The 13,773-nt window shown below is 47.3% G+C and overlaps 4 protein-coding genes across 4 annotated transcripts; 2 read left to right on the top strand and 2 right to left on the bottom strand.

The window, feature by feature from the left end:
• Nucleotides 1-367: 367 nt before the first annotated feature.
• LOC6736228 (DNA repair protein Rev1) lies at nucleotides 368-4,142 on the bottom strand. Its single transcript, XM_016170579.3, has 7 exons — nucleotides 3,933-4,142; nucleotides 2,524-3,881; nucleotides 2,192-2,474; nucleotides 1,706-2,129; nucleotides 1,577-1,642; nucleotides 815-1,514; nucleotides 368-753 (listed from the first exon to the last, which is right to left on the bottom strand). The coding sequence occupies exons 1-7, from the start codon at nucleotides 3,966-3,968 to the stop codon at nucleotides 609-611; spliced, it is 3,012 nt and encodes a 1,003-aa protein (XP_016029738.1). The 5' UTR covers nucleotides 3,969-4,142; the 3' UTR covers nucleotides 368-608.
• Nucleotides 4,143-4,285: 143 nt separating this feature from the next.
• On the top strand, nucleotides 4,286-5,392 carry LOC6739593 (mediator of RNA polymerase II transcription subunit 30). The gene has a single exon (XM_002076453.4). It carries the CDS (start codon nucleotides 4,379-4,381, stop codon nucleotides 5,327-5,329), a length of 951 nt encoding a protein of 316 aa, XP_002076489.2. The 5' UTR covers nucleotides 4,286-4,378; the 3' UTR covers nucleotides 5,330-5,392.
• A 99-nt stretch (nucleotides 5,393-5,491) lies between these two features.
• Nucleotides 5,492-6,861, top strand: LOC27208892 (tax1-binding protein 3 homolog). Its single transcript, XM_016184437.3, has 3 exons — nucleotides 5,492-5,683; nucleotides 5,824-5,952; nucleotides 6,113-6,861. The coding sequence occupies exons 1-3, from the start codon at nucleotides 5,630-5,632 to the stop codon at nucleotides 6,299-6,301; spliced, it is 372 nt and encodes a 123-aa protein (XP_016029737.1). The 5' UTR covers nucleotides 5,492-5,629; the 3' UTR covers nucleotides 6,302-6,861.
• Nucleotides 6,862-7,118: 257 nt separating this feature from the next.
• Nucleotides 7,119-10,165, bottom strand: LOC6736227 (UDP-glucose 4-epimerase). The gene is made up of 4 exons (XM_016170578.2): nucleotides 9,369-10,165; nucleotides 9,001-9,241; nucleotides 7,906-8,196; nucleotides 7,119-7,848 (listed from the first exon to the last, which is right to left on the bottom strand). The coding sequence occupies exons 2-4, from the start codon at nucleotides 9,238-9,240 to the stop codon at nucleotides 7,327-7,329; spliced, it is 1,053 nt and encodes a 350-aa protein (XP_016029736.1). The 5' UTR covers nucleotide 9,241; nucleotides 9,369-10,165; the 3' UTR covers nucleotides 7,119-7,326.
• Nucleotides 10,166-13,773: the final 3,608 nt, after the last annotated feature.

Here is a 13,773-nt window from a genome sequence, read left to right as displayed (position 1 = left end):
CGATTAACTGCAGTGACTTTAGAGAACTGTTCAACACTAACCTGTTCGAGTCGATGCCGCTTTCATTAAAGTGCAAATTATGACTTGCCAGTTCCGCCAGGTGTTGTGCCCGCCTGGCCTATTTGTCTTGAGTGGCCGGGCCTCGGTGGGAAAGAGCCACCGGGGCGTTTGGTTGAGCCACCCGGCGGTGGCTAAGACGCGGCTCTGCCCTTTGCGTATGAAGTTATCAACGCCATCGTCGCAGCGGCCACAGCCCCACTTTATTAACCGCACTTGCAACATTAATTGCTACCTGTTCCCGGAGTTGTAGATGAATAGCACCGAGCTATATATCTATATATAGGATTTAGTGAGAAATGGAAAAGTATTCGTTTTCTTGAAGGTTACATTTATTCAAAATTATAACCAGAGATCAACAAGTCAGTTATATGGTCTGGATTCTGATAAGAGATTCATCAGAATGTTCTCATTTTGGTTCAGATTAATGGATGGCTTTTTAACTAATGGCTCATTAACTTTATCAGCTGGCCGCATTCATAGCTTGGCGTTACATTATTATATTAATTATTCTGAATGGCAGCCAACATGCGTTCTAAATGGCCAGGACCTTAAGAGCACTTTCTGCACCGAATGTACTCAATGAAGAGCAGATTATAACCCTCAATCGTGAGCATTTGCTCCTGGATAACCTCCTCAATGTGCTTGTAAGCCATATGCCAGCAGCAAGAGCAGCTGCGTTTCATATTGATGATGCTGCAAAAGAAAGGTAGCCAATTTGGGCAGAAATTAAAAGTGTTTTGAAGCAACTACTTACCGGCACAAATACTTCATCACATCGCACATGTGGTCCAATTGGTCGTTCCTAATCATACGAGAAACCTGCTTGACAAATAGATCCACGTCATTCGGGCTTGGCGCCTCCTCGCGACTGACCCAAGTGTTCAGCAAGTCCTTGTATTTGTCCCCCATCAGCAGCTCGGGTACCTCCGGCACCTCCGTGACGGGATGTGAGATGAGCTTCAGAATATGGGGATGCACAAAGTCAGGCATATCCTCAATGTAATCTGCCACAATGTGATCCGATCGGATGTAATGCTCTTGTTCCTTGCGCTCCTTGCGCTTTTGCAATCTAGCCACAGCCGCCCGGGAAGTAGATGGCTTAAGATCGGTGGCCTTTAGCGGGCTCAGGTTGGTGGAGTCAGACGGATTTAATAAAGGCGGTGATTGGAGGGCCGGGTATTGTGGAGAACGATTTCCATCGTACTCGGCTATGCAGAGGTGTTCCTCCTTATTGGCAATCACCTCGAGGCGTATATCCTCCGGCAGCTGAGCCAAAACATCCTCATCCAGCTTGGGTACAAGGGATAATGGCCGAGTTATCGGCTTTGCAGTTCCTCTTTGACTCCTGTCTTCGGTTACCGATTTCCTGCTCACCGCTGCTGCCGTGAGCATACTGAACACATTCCTGGGCTCTCGGGGCTTAGGTTTATTTTCAAACATCGATGGTTTTTTGACTGCAGATAGATATACAGGTCTTAAATATGCTGGAAAGTGAACTAATTTTCGGCTTAAATACCTTTATCATCGCCTACTGCTCCGGATACTGCTATTCCGCCAACGGCTTCTTGGGGTATGGGTTTATCTAATGGAAACGTGTTTTATAATTTTAATAAAATAGTTATACAAAATTAGCTCGATTAAATACCTTTCTTCATTTCGGACATTTTGCCGAACATCTGCTTGATAATGTTCTCCTTCCGAACTGCGCTGGCATCCTCCAGCCTAGTGAGGTGTATGCCTATCCCACGCAATTCGTGGGGCGGTATATCGGCTTCTCTCATCAGGTTCAGGACCACCGTGGTGATTACATTCACATCATCCGTGGCATGTTTGATCAGAGAGGACTTGTTGATGGTATCGCAAACTCCGTGGCCCATGTACTTGGAGGTTTCGACAGGCGCTTCGGCGGCGCGCACCATTATCTTCAGGTTTACCGATCTAGCCTTGCGCTTGATCTCAACCAGACGCTTAGTAACCTCGTCGCTGAGCTGACACAGAAATTGTTCGCACTCGGCCGAGTTGGTAAAGCGGATACCAAAGTTCATTTCGGCAGAAACTGTTTTGCGTGCCTAAACGAAAAGTACGATATTAGAAGCAAATATGTGGCACGCAATAAAATCTGCACGCCAACCTGTTCGTAAGCCAAGGGACGATCATCAATTCCTCTGCAGTTCTGGAACAAATTCTGACCAAGCTTTTTGCCCAGCACTCTTTCCAGCCTCCACAACGTTGTTTTCTGAACATCTCCGCAATTATTCAGTCCCGCCTGCTTGAGCTTATGGCTCATGCTGCTGCCCACTCCGGGCAGTAAGTCCAAAGACATCGGCGCCATATAGGCCAAAATATCATTTTTCGAATCCAACAAGAACTGGCCGTTCGGCTTGGCCTCCTTGGTGGCCATACGCGCCAGCAACCTATAATAATATAAATATTATAATTGTAAAGGGTAATTTGCTCTCTCACTTGTTGCTTGCCACCCCTGCTGAGCACGTACATCCCGTTTTGGAGTACACCTCCTGCCTGAGGTGACTCACAAAAGCCATCACATCTATATTGAGTTCGTCTACCAGATCGGTTAGCTCCACAAACATCTCGTCGCAACTCACAGCCTCGATGTTTAAGGTGTACTGAGCCACTGTGTCGTACAGAGTGAAAGCCACCTCCTTGTAACCTTCGAAGTCGTACGGAATCGTCTTTAGCTCCGGGCACAGCTTCAGGGCCTGGCCCACAAACATTCCATTGCGGATACCCTTTTCCCGCGCCTCGTAGCTGCAGGAGGCGATCTCCGAGAGCGACATTTTCTTGTCGAAGCCCGAGCGCACCTTTTCCGCCTTGTCTCCATCGTGGAAATGGTGCTCGAAGCGCTGGGCAAAGAGTTCCAGCTCTGCCTTTCGGTCCGCCTGCGGATGCACCGGTACATCGGTGGCTGCGTTACCTCCCTTCGAGTGGGTCACCGCAATCGGCAGCCCACGAAGCTCGGGACGGGCTCTTAGGCCCACGGACACAAAGAAGCAGTCCATGTCAATGTGCATCACATAGCGAGCCAATCCATTTTGTTGTGAATTCGCGAGGTACTTCAGTGTCTCTCTATTGGGAAAGCCCTGGGTACCATGCTTCTGACGCAACCGGCAGACATACTGCTTGAAGCCCGTGCCTAGGGTGGCGATGTGATGCAGTCGTGAGTTTTTATAGAATTCACTTAAGAAGTTTGGATCTGCGGCTGTGCGAGCGGTGGTCGAGTTATTCGAGGTGGTGGATAAGTTTGTGATCTTGCTCTCTGATGCACTGTCCTCCTTTTCCGGCGAAGTGGCCACAGCCTGATGCAAATGCTTGAGAATGCCACCCAACTCCATTTGTGTTTCATCGTTTGTAGAGTCTACCTCCATTTCCGCTTTATCTTTCGGCGGCTCCACATCCGATTTGCTGTCATTTGCGTCGTTGTCTTTGGGTTTGCCAAACATGAGCCGAGGCTGCGATGTCTTTTGGTTTGTGTACAGCAGATAGGGCTTGTAGTCTACTATCTTCTTTTTCTCCAGACAATCCACCACCCACTTGGCGCTGATGAACTTGCTGAGATTCATGTTCCTGACCTTCACATCGGGCAGAACGGAGGCTATTATATACGTCGTGTGGCTCCTTTCGTAGTGGTGAAAGGTCCCGCCGTGCACCATCATGATCCGCTTCAGTTCATCCGCCGAAGGGTCGGTCCGTCCGTTCACAAATATAGAAATTCCTTCGAAGAGGTCCGACTTGCGAAATGGATCGCTGGCGGCAGCGAACTGCTCCTCCAGTTTAGATTTCTTGGCTTCGAAGTAGCCGCCCTGAAAAAAATGGGTTTGGTTGATGTTTTTGACAGATTATTTTCAGCTTACCCATTCACTAAAACCATTATCCTCGTCGCGGGTCATTTTTAAGCGTTTAAAAACATGAAAAAGCTAAAATTGAACTTCACCAATGCCGCTCAGCTGACACACTCATGCTCTTTATTTTTGCGCCCATGTGGCAACTCTTATTTCGCATGGCCGCACTCCTATCGAGTTTTCAGGGGGTTATTATTACCATTTTGGGTATAACTAAGAATTTAAATTTTAGTAATCACCAAATAAAAACTTAGTAAAAACACTCAATTTATCTAGTGAAAGGTACTCAGCAATTTAAAGCCCCCAACTACGTCCTGGTCTTTCTTCTCAGCTGTTCGCGAGCATACAGTTTCAGCGTTGTCTAACACTACCCTTTTTTTATGTTATCGACAACAGTGTCATCTGCAAAGTTTATCGTTCTGCGTGATATTTTGTTTATTTTATAAGGAATTTGCAAAATGTGGAAATATGGTCAAAACCAGGGCAATCAGGGGCCTTCGGGTGGTGGCGGAGGAGGCGGGGGCCCCAACATGATGCCCATGGGTGGATTCGGCATGCAGCACGGTAATATGCAGCAAATGCACATGTCGCCGCAACATCAACAGCAGCAACAACAAATGGGCATGATGGGCGGACCGGGTAGCATGCAAATGAATCCCCAAGGACCTGGAGGTCCTGGCGGCCTGATGCCCGGCATGTCTCCGCAGCACCAGATGCAGCAACAGCAGCAGATGATGCAGCAGCAAATGATGGTGCCTCAACAAGGAGTGGGCGTCGGAGTGGGAATGGGCGGCGGTGTGGGAATGGGAGGAGGGGGCGTGGTTCCCCAGCAGCAGCAACAGCAGCCCCAACAAAACATGACCCAGCAGAACATTCCCCAACAGCAACAGCAACTCAATCCGGCCGCAGGAATTCCACCCGGTGGCGCCGGGGGCAGCAACAATATGCTGGCTATCTCGCAGCAAAATCCTCACAAGGAGATTAACATTGTGCAGCTGTCGCGTCTCGGTCAGGAAACGGTGCAGGATATCGCCTCGCGCTTCCAGGAGGTCTTCGCCTCCCTCAAGGGCATCCAGCCCACCTCGCACAGGGAAAACAACTCCGAGAAGAAGGTGCAGGAGTACTTCCGCACCATCCGACTGCTCTTCAAGAGGGTGCGCATCATCTACGAGAAGTGCAACGACGCCGGAATGGATTACATGAGCGCCGAGAGTCTGATTCCCTACCGCGATGAGCCGGAACCGAGAATCGAGCCCTCGCTGTGCGACGAGTACCGGAAAGTCCTGCAGGAGAACCATGAGCTCATAGAGACCGTCAAGCTGAAGAACAGGCAGCTACGCGAGATCATCGATCGGACACGCATCATCATCTGGGAGATCAACACCATGCTGGCCATGCGGCGCTCATAGGCTTAGGGACTCTAGATGTGTAATAGCGTATAAATAAAACTAAGAAACATTGCCAAACAGCAATCGTAAAGACTTTCATGTTTTCTTTGGTTCTATAGGCAATATGAAATGTATAAATTTAAAATTAGCGGCAGTCGCAGGCACCAATCGCATCACTGCTGCGACCTATCGATTTTTGGCCATCGATAAATGATTGCGAGGAAGAAGCAGAGTTTGTTGTGGGCGACAATCTTAAGACGAATTTACCAGCGGAATATTAGCTAATCTAGCAAATTAAAGTTAGTCAAACCATCGGCAGACATGGCGAAAATGGCATTCCAGCACCAGGCCGGCACGGCGATGGAGTGCTTAAGCGTAAGTTGCGAACGAACTAAACCTGGCTCACACGCACAGTCGCCTGTGTGTGTATAGGTGAAATTGGGTCGCTGGAGCAAAAAAGACACAAGCCACTTTCAAATTCGAGTGATTGACGAAATGTGACTCACAATTCCCAGATTCCCATCACGCTGCACAAGGAGAAGGACTACGACCAGGAGGGGCGCGAGATCCTCAAGTGCGGCTTCAAGATCGGCGGCGGAATTGACCAGGACTATAAGAAAAGCCCTCAGGGATACACGGATTATGTGAGAAACTTGGGACACTAGAACCTAACTCCGGGCATACAAGAGAGCTTCAATCTTAAAGCTAATCTGATAGCTCTCCTTGAAAGTCTAGGAATTTGGTTTTAGTTCGGTATCTTAAGAGTAGTTGCAATGTTACAACGTTTTTCCCCTTTGAAAATAGGGCATCTATGTGACCGAGGTGCACGAGGGCAGTCCCGCCGCCCGAGCAGGTCTGCGGATCCACGACAAGATCCTGCAGTGCAACGGCTACGACTTCACCATGGTCACCCACAAGAAGGCCGTGAGCTACATCCGGAAAAACCCGATACTCAACATGCTGGTGGCCCGCAAGGGCGTGACCTCCACATAAGTGGTGCTCGGAGCAGGGTCTCCACAGACTACAGCAGTATTTAAGCGGCATTTAAACTATCCCCTCCACCGCCCCTCTGGGCCAAGGATCTCTTTGCCTCCTGCAACCTATGCGAATACTTAGAACTACCATATTATACATATTAATTCATTACGTATGCATATCGCACACACATGTAGCCAGACGTAAATGTAGCACCTAGTAATGCTTCTTGTTGAATTCGATTTCTTTGCCCCTCCATCACTTGTTGAACGAATCGCCAAGCTCCTAAGCGTAGAACAGATTGCCAAATACCGATACAAACAAACACTCCCAGAAACAACAGGCTCGAATATAAACAATTTTGTACTTTTATACGTGCAGACCATTCCAAAACCAAACAGAAGCAGCAGACAAACGCAGAGTTGTTGAAAGAAACATACATTCATAGTACATACTTGTGATAAATGACTAACTGTGCAGATATGTGCGAAGAAGGCGCATCACTTAAGTTTAAAATTGAGTTTTTAATGTTATATTGCATTTGAATAAATGTTTGCTAAATAAATGTGCGAGTTAGACGTCTTCTTGTAACTTTGGTGCGCATTATGGGATTTGTGTGATATATTTATACATGTACTGGAACGAGCTGAAGCCATTTTTGATTGAGATCTGACAAATGGTTGATGCAGTTGAGTGTTTACTCAGGCAAATATTTTCCCTAATGCCAAGTGAAATCTCCCAGTGCCACCTTGTCGGTGACCTTAATTACGCGATTGCGCCAATTGGCACGCGTCAATGATGCCAGCGGTCACCAAACGCGTAAATGAGCACAAAATTACATGACAACAGCGAAAAGCCTTTTTAATTACAAAGTACTTTGGATTACATACGCACACTTGCACACATCGAAGTGCGCGAATACTACACGAAATTTGGAAAGAAATATACACAACTAGAGGCAAATAGAAATTGCTACCTGAGCCATTATCAGGCGTAGTAACTCAGGAACTTGCGGAGCGGCAGGAACGAGGCGATATACAGCTCTACTTGTTGGCATACCCGTTGGGGTTCTGGCTCTGCCAGCGCCACGTGTCCTCGCACATCTTGTCGATGCCACGCTCGGCCTTCCAGCCCAGCTTCTGATCCGCCAACGTGGCGTCCGCATAGCAAGTGGCCACATCCCCGGACCGTCGGTCCACCAGCGTGTAGTTGACCTTCTTGCCGGAGGCCTTCTCAAACGCCTTCACCATGTCCAGCACCGAGTAGCCCACGCCGGTGCCCAAATTGTAGGCGAAGAAGCCCGTCTCCGCGATGTTGCGCAGCTTGTCCAGCGCCTTCACGTGTCCCTCGGCCAGGTCCACGATGTGGATGTAATCGCGCACCCCGGTGCCGTCGTGCGTGGGAAAGTCGCTGCCGTAGACACTCAGGCTGGGACGTCGACCCACGGCCACCTGTGCGATGTAGGGCATCAGGTTGTTGGGCTCTCCGTTCGGATCCTCGCCAATCCGTCCACTGATGTGGGCACCCACCGGGTTAAAGTACCGCAGCGAAACTACTGCCCAACGCTGAAAGAGCGAATTCGTTAGTACAGAATTTATGGACATCAACAAATGACATCCTACCTTGTCAGACTTGCACAGATCCTTGAGAATCTCCTCGGTGAAATATTTGGTCTTGCCGTAGGGCGATGTGCAGTTGCCCGTGGGATGCTCCTCGGTCACGGGCAGGAACTTTGGTTCGCCGTAGACGGTGGCGCTGGAGCTGTATACGAACTTGAAGACATTGTTGTCGGCCATCGCCTCCAGCAGGACATTGGTGCCGGTCATGTTGTTGTGGTAGTACTGCAGAGGGATGCGGCAGGACTCGCCCACGGCCTTCAGGGCGGCAAAGTGGGCCACCATGTCGATTTTGTGCTGAAAGTGATGTAAATATACATATTAGTTTGGGAATTCCAAAGCTACAATCACAAGGATAATTCCTCCTATAAACGAAGTGCAGAATTTAATAGCAATTAAATGATAGTATCACATTGCTTTCAAGGTGATTTAATAGCAATTAAGTTTTTTATAAATAGCTGTGATAGTGCTGATTAGGTAAAATTCCACCACAACAAATATTACTCAATCTATTCAGTAATCAGTGCGCGTAAGCACAAAGCTGTGTGCACTTATGGTTGAATAAAAATATGGAAAACATTAAAGTATCAGCTTAAAGTTTGCGTATAAAAAACTAAGATATTTCATGGCTATTTGGGCAACAGTGTGCATTTAAATAATGTCCATCAAATGTAAATAAACGCTTTGTTTATATACACGACGAAAAACCCCCTTTGATCGAACATCTCAAGAATGCGTGAAAACCTGCTCGCATAAGCGAATTCTCTTGGTTATCAGTTGATGCAAACACTGCAATCTGGGCTCCCGACCATCTCGATTGCAGTGTACGTGCCCGGGAGCTGCTATGGATGTGGATGTGGATGCCAGCGCACCAACTCGAATGCGACCTCGCCAAGTGGCTCTTTCATTCAGGGTCGATCAGCGCGGCGGTTCGTCGGAAGTGCCCCGCCACTTGAGCAAACAACAAAACAAGCGCGAACGAGAAAAAAGCTGATAGCGCGCATGCCAGATAAGCTTGATTGAATGGTATCCAGTTGGCACATTGGCCCCAGAACCTCCGAACTGCTGACGTGCCAGCTATGTAATGCTACGTGTGCTCACCTCCTGGAAGACGGAGCGCACCTGCTCCCTGTCCGTGATGTCCACTCTATAGAAGTTGACCTTCTTGCCGGTGATTTCCTGCACCCGGCTGAGGGCCTCCGGCAGCTTGGCCCCGCTGCTGTAGGCATTGCACAGGTTGTCCACGCAGATGACGTTGTAGCCCGCATTGAGCATCTCCAGAACCGTGTGGGAGCCAATGTAGCCGGCTCCTCCGGTGACCAGAACCGTGGGTGGGGCCATCCTAAGTGGCGAAAGGGGAAAACACACGAAATTAGGCCACACGAGTACCCAGTTCTCATTGACGTCACCAAAATCGTTCGGCAGGCGTGCGAAACAGCCGTCTGCTTGGCGAAAAACGGGTAACTCACCTGTTTACAGGTGATTATGTTAGAGAAGCCCCGCTCAGTGAATCAGATTGAGATTGGCTAGACGCAAGAGACGTGCCCTTGAAATGATTCCGCCTCGGATTCCGATGCCTAAAAGCGCCTCTGATCTCCGACGAGATTGCAGATGATGGTGTAGATGAAGATGCCAAAGATCGCTGACCGTTGAGTGCTATCGTGTGCTAACCCGTTTCTTGCACTCTTCCTCATTCATCTGTGTTGTCGTACGTCTGTTTTGATCTGCGGTCGCTGGCCAACTGAACTGGTGGCTCTCCACGGAGCCTATTTAACTTGTTCTCAGTTCTCCGAACGCGCACTTCTTATCAGTCTCGTTGGTTGGTGGGCTCGCAGCTCTTCTGTCACTTTGTTTCAAGTGCTAGCAGCAGGCTGACTTGGTCGACGGACTGCCGGGGTCACCTCGAAGTGCATCCTTATCGCCGCTGACCTTTGTCTCCCGATTCCATGCCCATTTATGCAATTTCCAGGTGCTCTTCACTTCGCTCTCCGAATAAAAGTAAACAAAGTGGCAGCGTTGCCACGAGACGTGGCTCGTTCGGCGCTGCCACATCCACCGACTTTTCTGCCTTCTGGCCCGGCAGATTTCATCTCGATAAGTTTTTTGGCTGTCTATCGATATGCACAACTTAAAACAAGAAGTGCGCCCATATCGATGTTTAAATGTGAAAACATTCTGAAGACGCCAATAGGGGTGCCAAAAAAATTGTTTTCATTGTAAAGCGGATTAAGTCACGAATCGTAACTAAGGTAGAGAACTAAACTGAATAGGCTAATAATAGCAGATTAACGCAAAAATCATTGTAATGTAATTTGCAATGCATTCTATCCCCGATATAATGATTTCATATGATCTGGCATCACTACCACGTGCTTCTGTAAATTTACATGTAGATAAACTTACACTTTACATGACTGCTAAACGGAAGATTCAAATTAAATGTAAAACATTTTAAGTTCGAAAAGAAAACGTTTGATAACAACAAACTTCACTACAATCGTACTATATCGTCATAAATAACTAGAACCGCGCAGTTCGGACAGCTTTTTGGTGACCCAAATTATGCTCAAATCTTTAATGATAAGCGGAAGTGCATGTGCTCAATACGCAATGAAAAAGATCCCACAATGTTTACAACTTAATTGAGAATGTATTTGCGCAGCGACGAGTCTCTCAATGAAATGCGCCTGCCTTCGGTTCTGAATGAATGGAATGCATGAATGGGTCGAAAGCTTTGGAGCTTTAACCTAGATTGGCATTTGACCAGCACTCTGATTGGCTTTATCTTATGGTTTTTGGAGTGTCGATAATCGTTATTTGAATAGTTCTATCTCAGTCAATAAATCGGTTTTCTGATTATGGGTTCCGAATTCCATTTCAATTTAACCCAAAAAAAATTGCGGCATAAGTGACACAAAACTAGAACAGAGCGTGAAATACTGCTTGGGCACAATAATCTACATAATCATCTGGAAACGAATCGATTCTCGAAAGAAAGCTCGCTCGATAAGGAAGACGCCGTACATACCGCAAGACCATGCTTACCGCACACCGCATGTATGTACATACACACATACGTACATCTACATATATTTTCAGATTCTCGGGCGGCACACATATGTATGTACATACTGACAACCGGAAATGAGTTAGTTGAACTTCCGGCATTGCTCGCCTCTGAATGGCGCTGGCCTGCAATATTTTTTATGTGAGCGACAATAATTTGCACAGTCACAGTCGCAGCCACAGAAACTGAAACAGAATTGGAAAGAGAAAGACAGAGCGGACAAGTCTCCGAGTGGAAGTGGTCGATCCTAAAGCTATGTATTTGTACATAATGTGCTGCGGTCTGGTCTACATACAAACCCGTAAGATTGCGGACTTTAGACCGCTCCATAGGGAGCCGAGTGGGTCGAGCCCTAGCGGAGATAAACAAATCACAAAAAGTGTAAATAGCATACGAAACATTTACTTATGTTAATATAATAATATTTTCGAAGTCGATATTTTATTTTGATTACTTTCCACTCCGTTGAGTTTGGCGACACAACGAGCTGCCAGGCGAGTAGAATTTCCTTGCTTACACTTATTGTAAATTTCGGTTATCCATCTTAATAAAACCAATTTTCCGCATTATTGTTTGTGCCCGATAATCATCTATGTTCTGCGTTCCCTGAGAAGAGCCCACCCCAGATAAGCACCGACTCTGGCCTGGCACTTCAATTTGATCTCGGATCGGCGCTGGGAAAATGAAGTGGGGAAATAGTGAAAGTGGTGCACTTTTCACATGGCCCTGATCCGACGGAGACCGACTTGGAACTGGGATCGCCCGGGCCACCATAAATGCTTATCACAAATTAAGCAATTTATACATATTTCGTGACGTTTTCGTTTTCGGTTTTTCGCCTGGCAGAACCCGCATGGCCCGTCTGAAAGTTTTCAATTCCTAAATTGAAGATATGGAAAATGAAATTCAAAACGCACATGAACATACAATTAGCCAATTATCTAAAACTTTTCTATGTGCGATCCGAAGTCGAGAGCACATACATAAATTTATTACATTTGAATGCTTTGGTATCTGGGTGAACTTCTGGAGTACTTAGAAAGTGCGACAAGGGACTGGAAAGCTTATGACCCTAAGGATATTGTATTGTAACCTCACACTACAAATTAAACTATATTAGACACACCTAACATGAGAACCACCAATGCCTAATGTTGTATTGTTGAAATAGATCTCTATTTATCTTCAGTAATTGTAATACCCATGCTGCAATACAAGAGTATCTATTAATCTCGAGTGAAGAGCTTGAATTTGAGTACGAGTACGATTCTCGGTCGTTCAAGTAAGTGGAGTACACGCGCATGTGCGGCGTTACTGAAAAAGTTCTTACCAACACTGGGAAGCAACAACAATAACAACTACGACAACGACTTCAACTACAACAATATAACAACATCTTCAACAACAACGATCTACAGAGCAACAATGCGCACAACAACCACTACGACACGACTGGGCAGAGTTTTACGCAAGTTTCCAGTTGTCAGTGATCTCATTTCGTTGCTTTTTTTTGGCAAAACTACCACAAAGGCTTAGAGGGGTTACGGGTTGGCGGGGGGTGCGGGACGGGCAGGGGCTTCCACGGCCGTGGGGTGGGTATTTAGAGAGTATCTCGGCCTAGCAACAGGCAACAAATGATGAACACGTGTGCTGCCTGGCTCTGGCGGGTTAAGATATAGTCAAAAAGCAGGGGCAACCACCCTGAACGGAACGGAATAGGGGATCGCGGATCGTGGATCGGGGATCGTGAATCTTTGGGCACCCTCCGGTTTCACACACTTTTACGAGCTATTGATGGCGGTGGCAATGGGCTTATGAATATGAATAGATCGCCCTACTTCCTACCTGGGTCTTGGATCGCGAAGGTAATGGCAACTTAATAGGACTTCTTCTCCCCGAGGATCGGATCGGATCCGTTCGGGTTCGCTTTTTGGAACGGGGTTAATGCGACAAAAGCGCATTCATACCATAGAAAATTTAATTAGTTGTCTGTTGGCTGCCTGCCCTCGGGGCATGTTTATTGTTGCGAAAATGGGAAAAATATGAGCGAGGAGTTCGCTGGGCTGCGGTGGTTGCTGCAGGCTCGGGAAGAAGCCAAAGGACACGAGATACATCTGCAAACGTGATCGAACACGATGCGCAACTTCAACAAGCTTCAAGTAAAGTCGTCCATCCTTCTGCTTCACTCAACTGGCAGGATTATCACAGGGGTTCTTTGTGCGTCGCCAAACCAGCACAGCGCGATCATTAACAATGTTTGTTTGCGTCTTGCACCCTTTTTAATTGCTCTTATTCAGTTGGGTTTTCTAGTTATTGTACTTGGGACTCGTTACTCTAATTGATAGCATTATAATAGTAATCTGCAATCACTATTATCGTTCGCGTTCGAAATATGCAATTGCGATTAGGAAACTCTCTCGTAGCAATTTCCTGAGAGTTTCCGGAGCAATACAAATCAGGATCTGTTAGCCGCGCTATGATATAATCTCCGTGGGAAATTCGAGGAGGAAGCCGAACCACATGGAAACGTGGCCATGTGAAGGCCAGCCCAAATGCCAAGCCAGCCCAAATCCAAGCCCAACCCACATCACCTGGCCAAGAGTACAATGGAAAGTGCATTAGCAGAGCCTCCGGTGATTTTTCTCTTTTTGTGTTTTTCTATTGCAGCAATTGCGGCTATTTTCGCTTGGCCCACAGATGTATCTGCATCTGCATCTGTGTCCGTGGGGCTGCAGCTACATCTGTATCTGTATCTGTATCTGTGTGGAGTGCAGAGCGACGCTTTATGGCCAAAACCCCAGCCCCTC

Source organism: Drosophila simulans, chromosome 3L (genome assembly GCF_016746395.2).
Source record: "Drosophila simulans strain w501 chromosome 3L, Prin_Dsim_3.1, whole genome shotgun sequence".
NCBI lineage: Eukaryota > Metazoa > Arthropoda > Insecta > Diptera > Drosophilidae > Drosophila > Drosophila simulans.
The sequence above is the reverse complement of the archived record's forward strand: the minus strand, read 5'-3'. Positions and strand labels throughout refer to the sequence as shown.

What these genes read in the sequence shown, in the direction of transcription:
- LOC6739593 (XM_002076453.4), top strand. Translation starts at nt 4,379, where the DNA reads ATGTGGAAATATGGTCAAAACCAGGGCAATCAGGGGCCTTCGGGTGGT.
- LOC6736228 (XM_016170579.3), bottom strand. Translation starts at nt 3,968, where the DNA reads ATGACCCGCGACGAGGATAATGGTTTTAGTGAATGG. An exon ending in AGCAGTAGGCGATGATAAAG is followed by an intron (nt 1,515 to 1,576) that starts GTATTTAAGCCG and finishes ATCTATCTGCAG; the next exon opens with TCAAAAAACCATCGATGTTT. An exon ending in GTGATGAAGTATTTGTGCCG is followed by an intron (nt 754 to 814) that starts GTAAGTAGTTGC and finishes TTTCTTTTGCAG; the next exon opens with CATCATCAATATGAAACGCA.
- LOC6736227 (XM_016170578.2), bottom strand. Translation starts at nt 9,240, where the DNA reads ATGGCCCCACCCACGGTTCTGGTCACCGGAGGAGCCGGCTACATTGGC. An exon ending in TGCGCTCCGTCTTCCAGGAG is followed by an intron (nt 8,197 to 9,000) that starts GTGAGCACACGT and finishes CATCACTTTCAG; the next exon opens with CACAAAATCGACATGGTGGC. An exon ending in ATCTGTGCAAGTCTGACAAG is followed by an intron (nt 7,849 to 7,905) that starts GTAGGATGTCAT and finishes TCGCTCTTTCAG; the next exon opens with CGTTGGGCAGTAGTTTCGCT.
- LOC27208892 (XM_016184437.3), top strand. Translation starts at nt 5,630, where the DNA reads ATGGCGAAAATGGCATTCCAGCACCAGGCCGGCACGGCGATGGAGTGC. An exon ending in CGGCGATGGAGTGCTTAAGC is followed by an intron (nt 5,684 to 5,823) that starts GTAAGTTGCGAA and finishes CACAATTCCCAG; the next exon opens with ATTCCCATCACGCTGCACAA. An exon ending in CTCAGGGATACACGGATTAT is followed by an intron (nt 5,953 to 6,112) that starts GTGAGAAACTTG and finishes CTTTGAAAATAG; the next exon opens with GGCATCTATGTGACCGAGGT.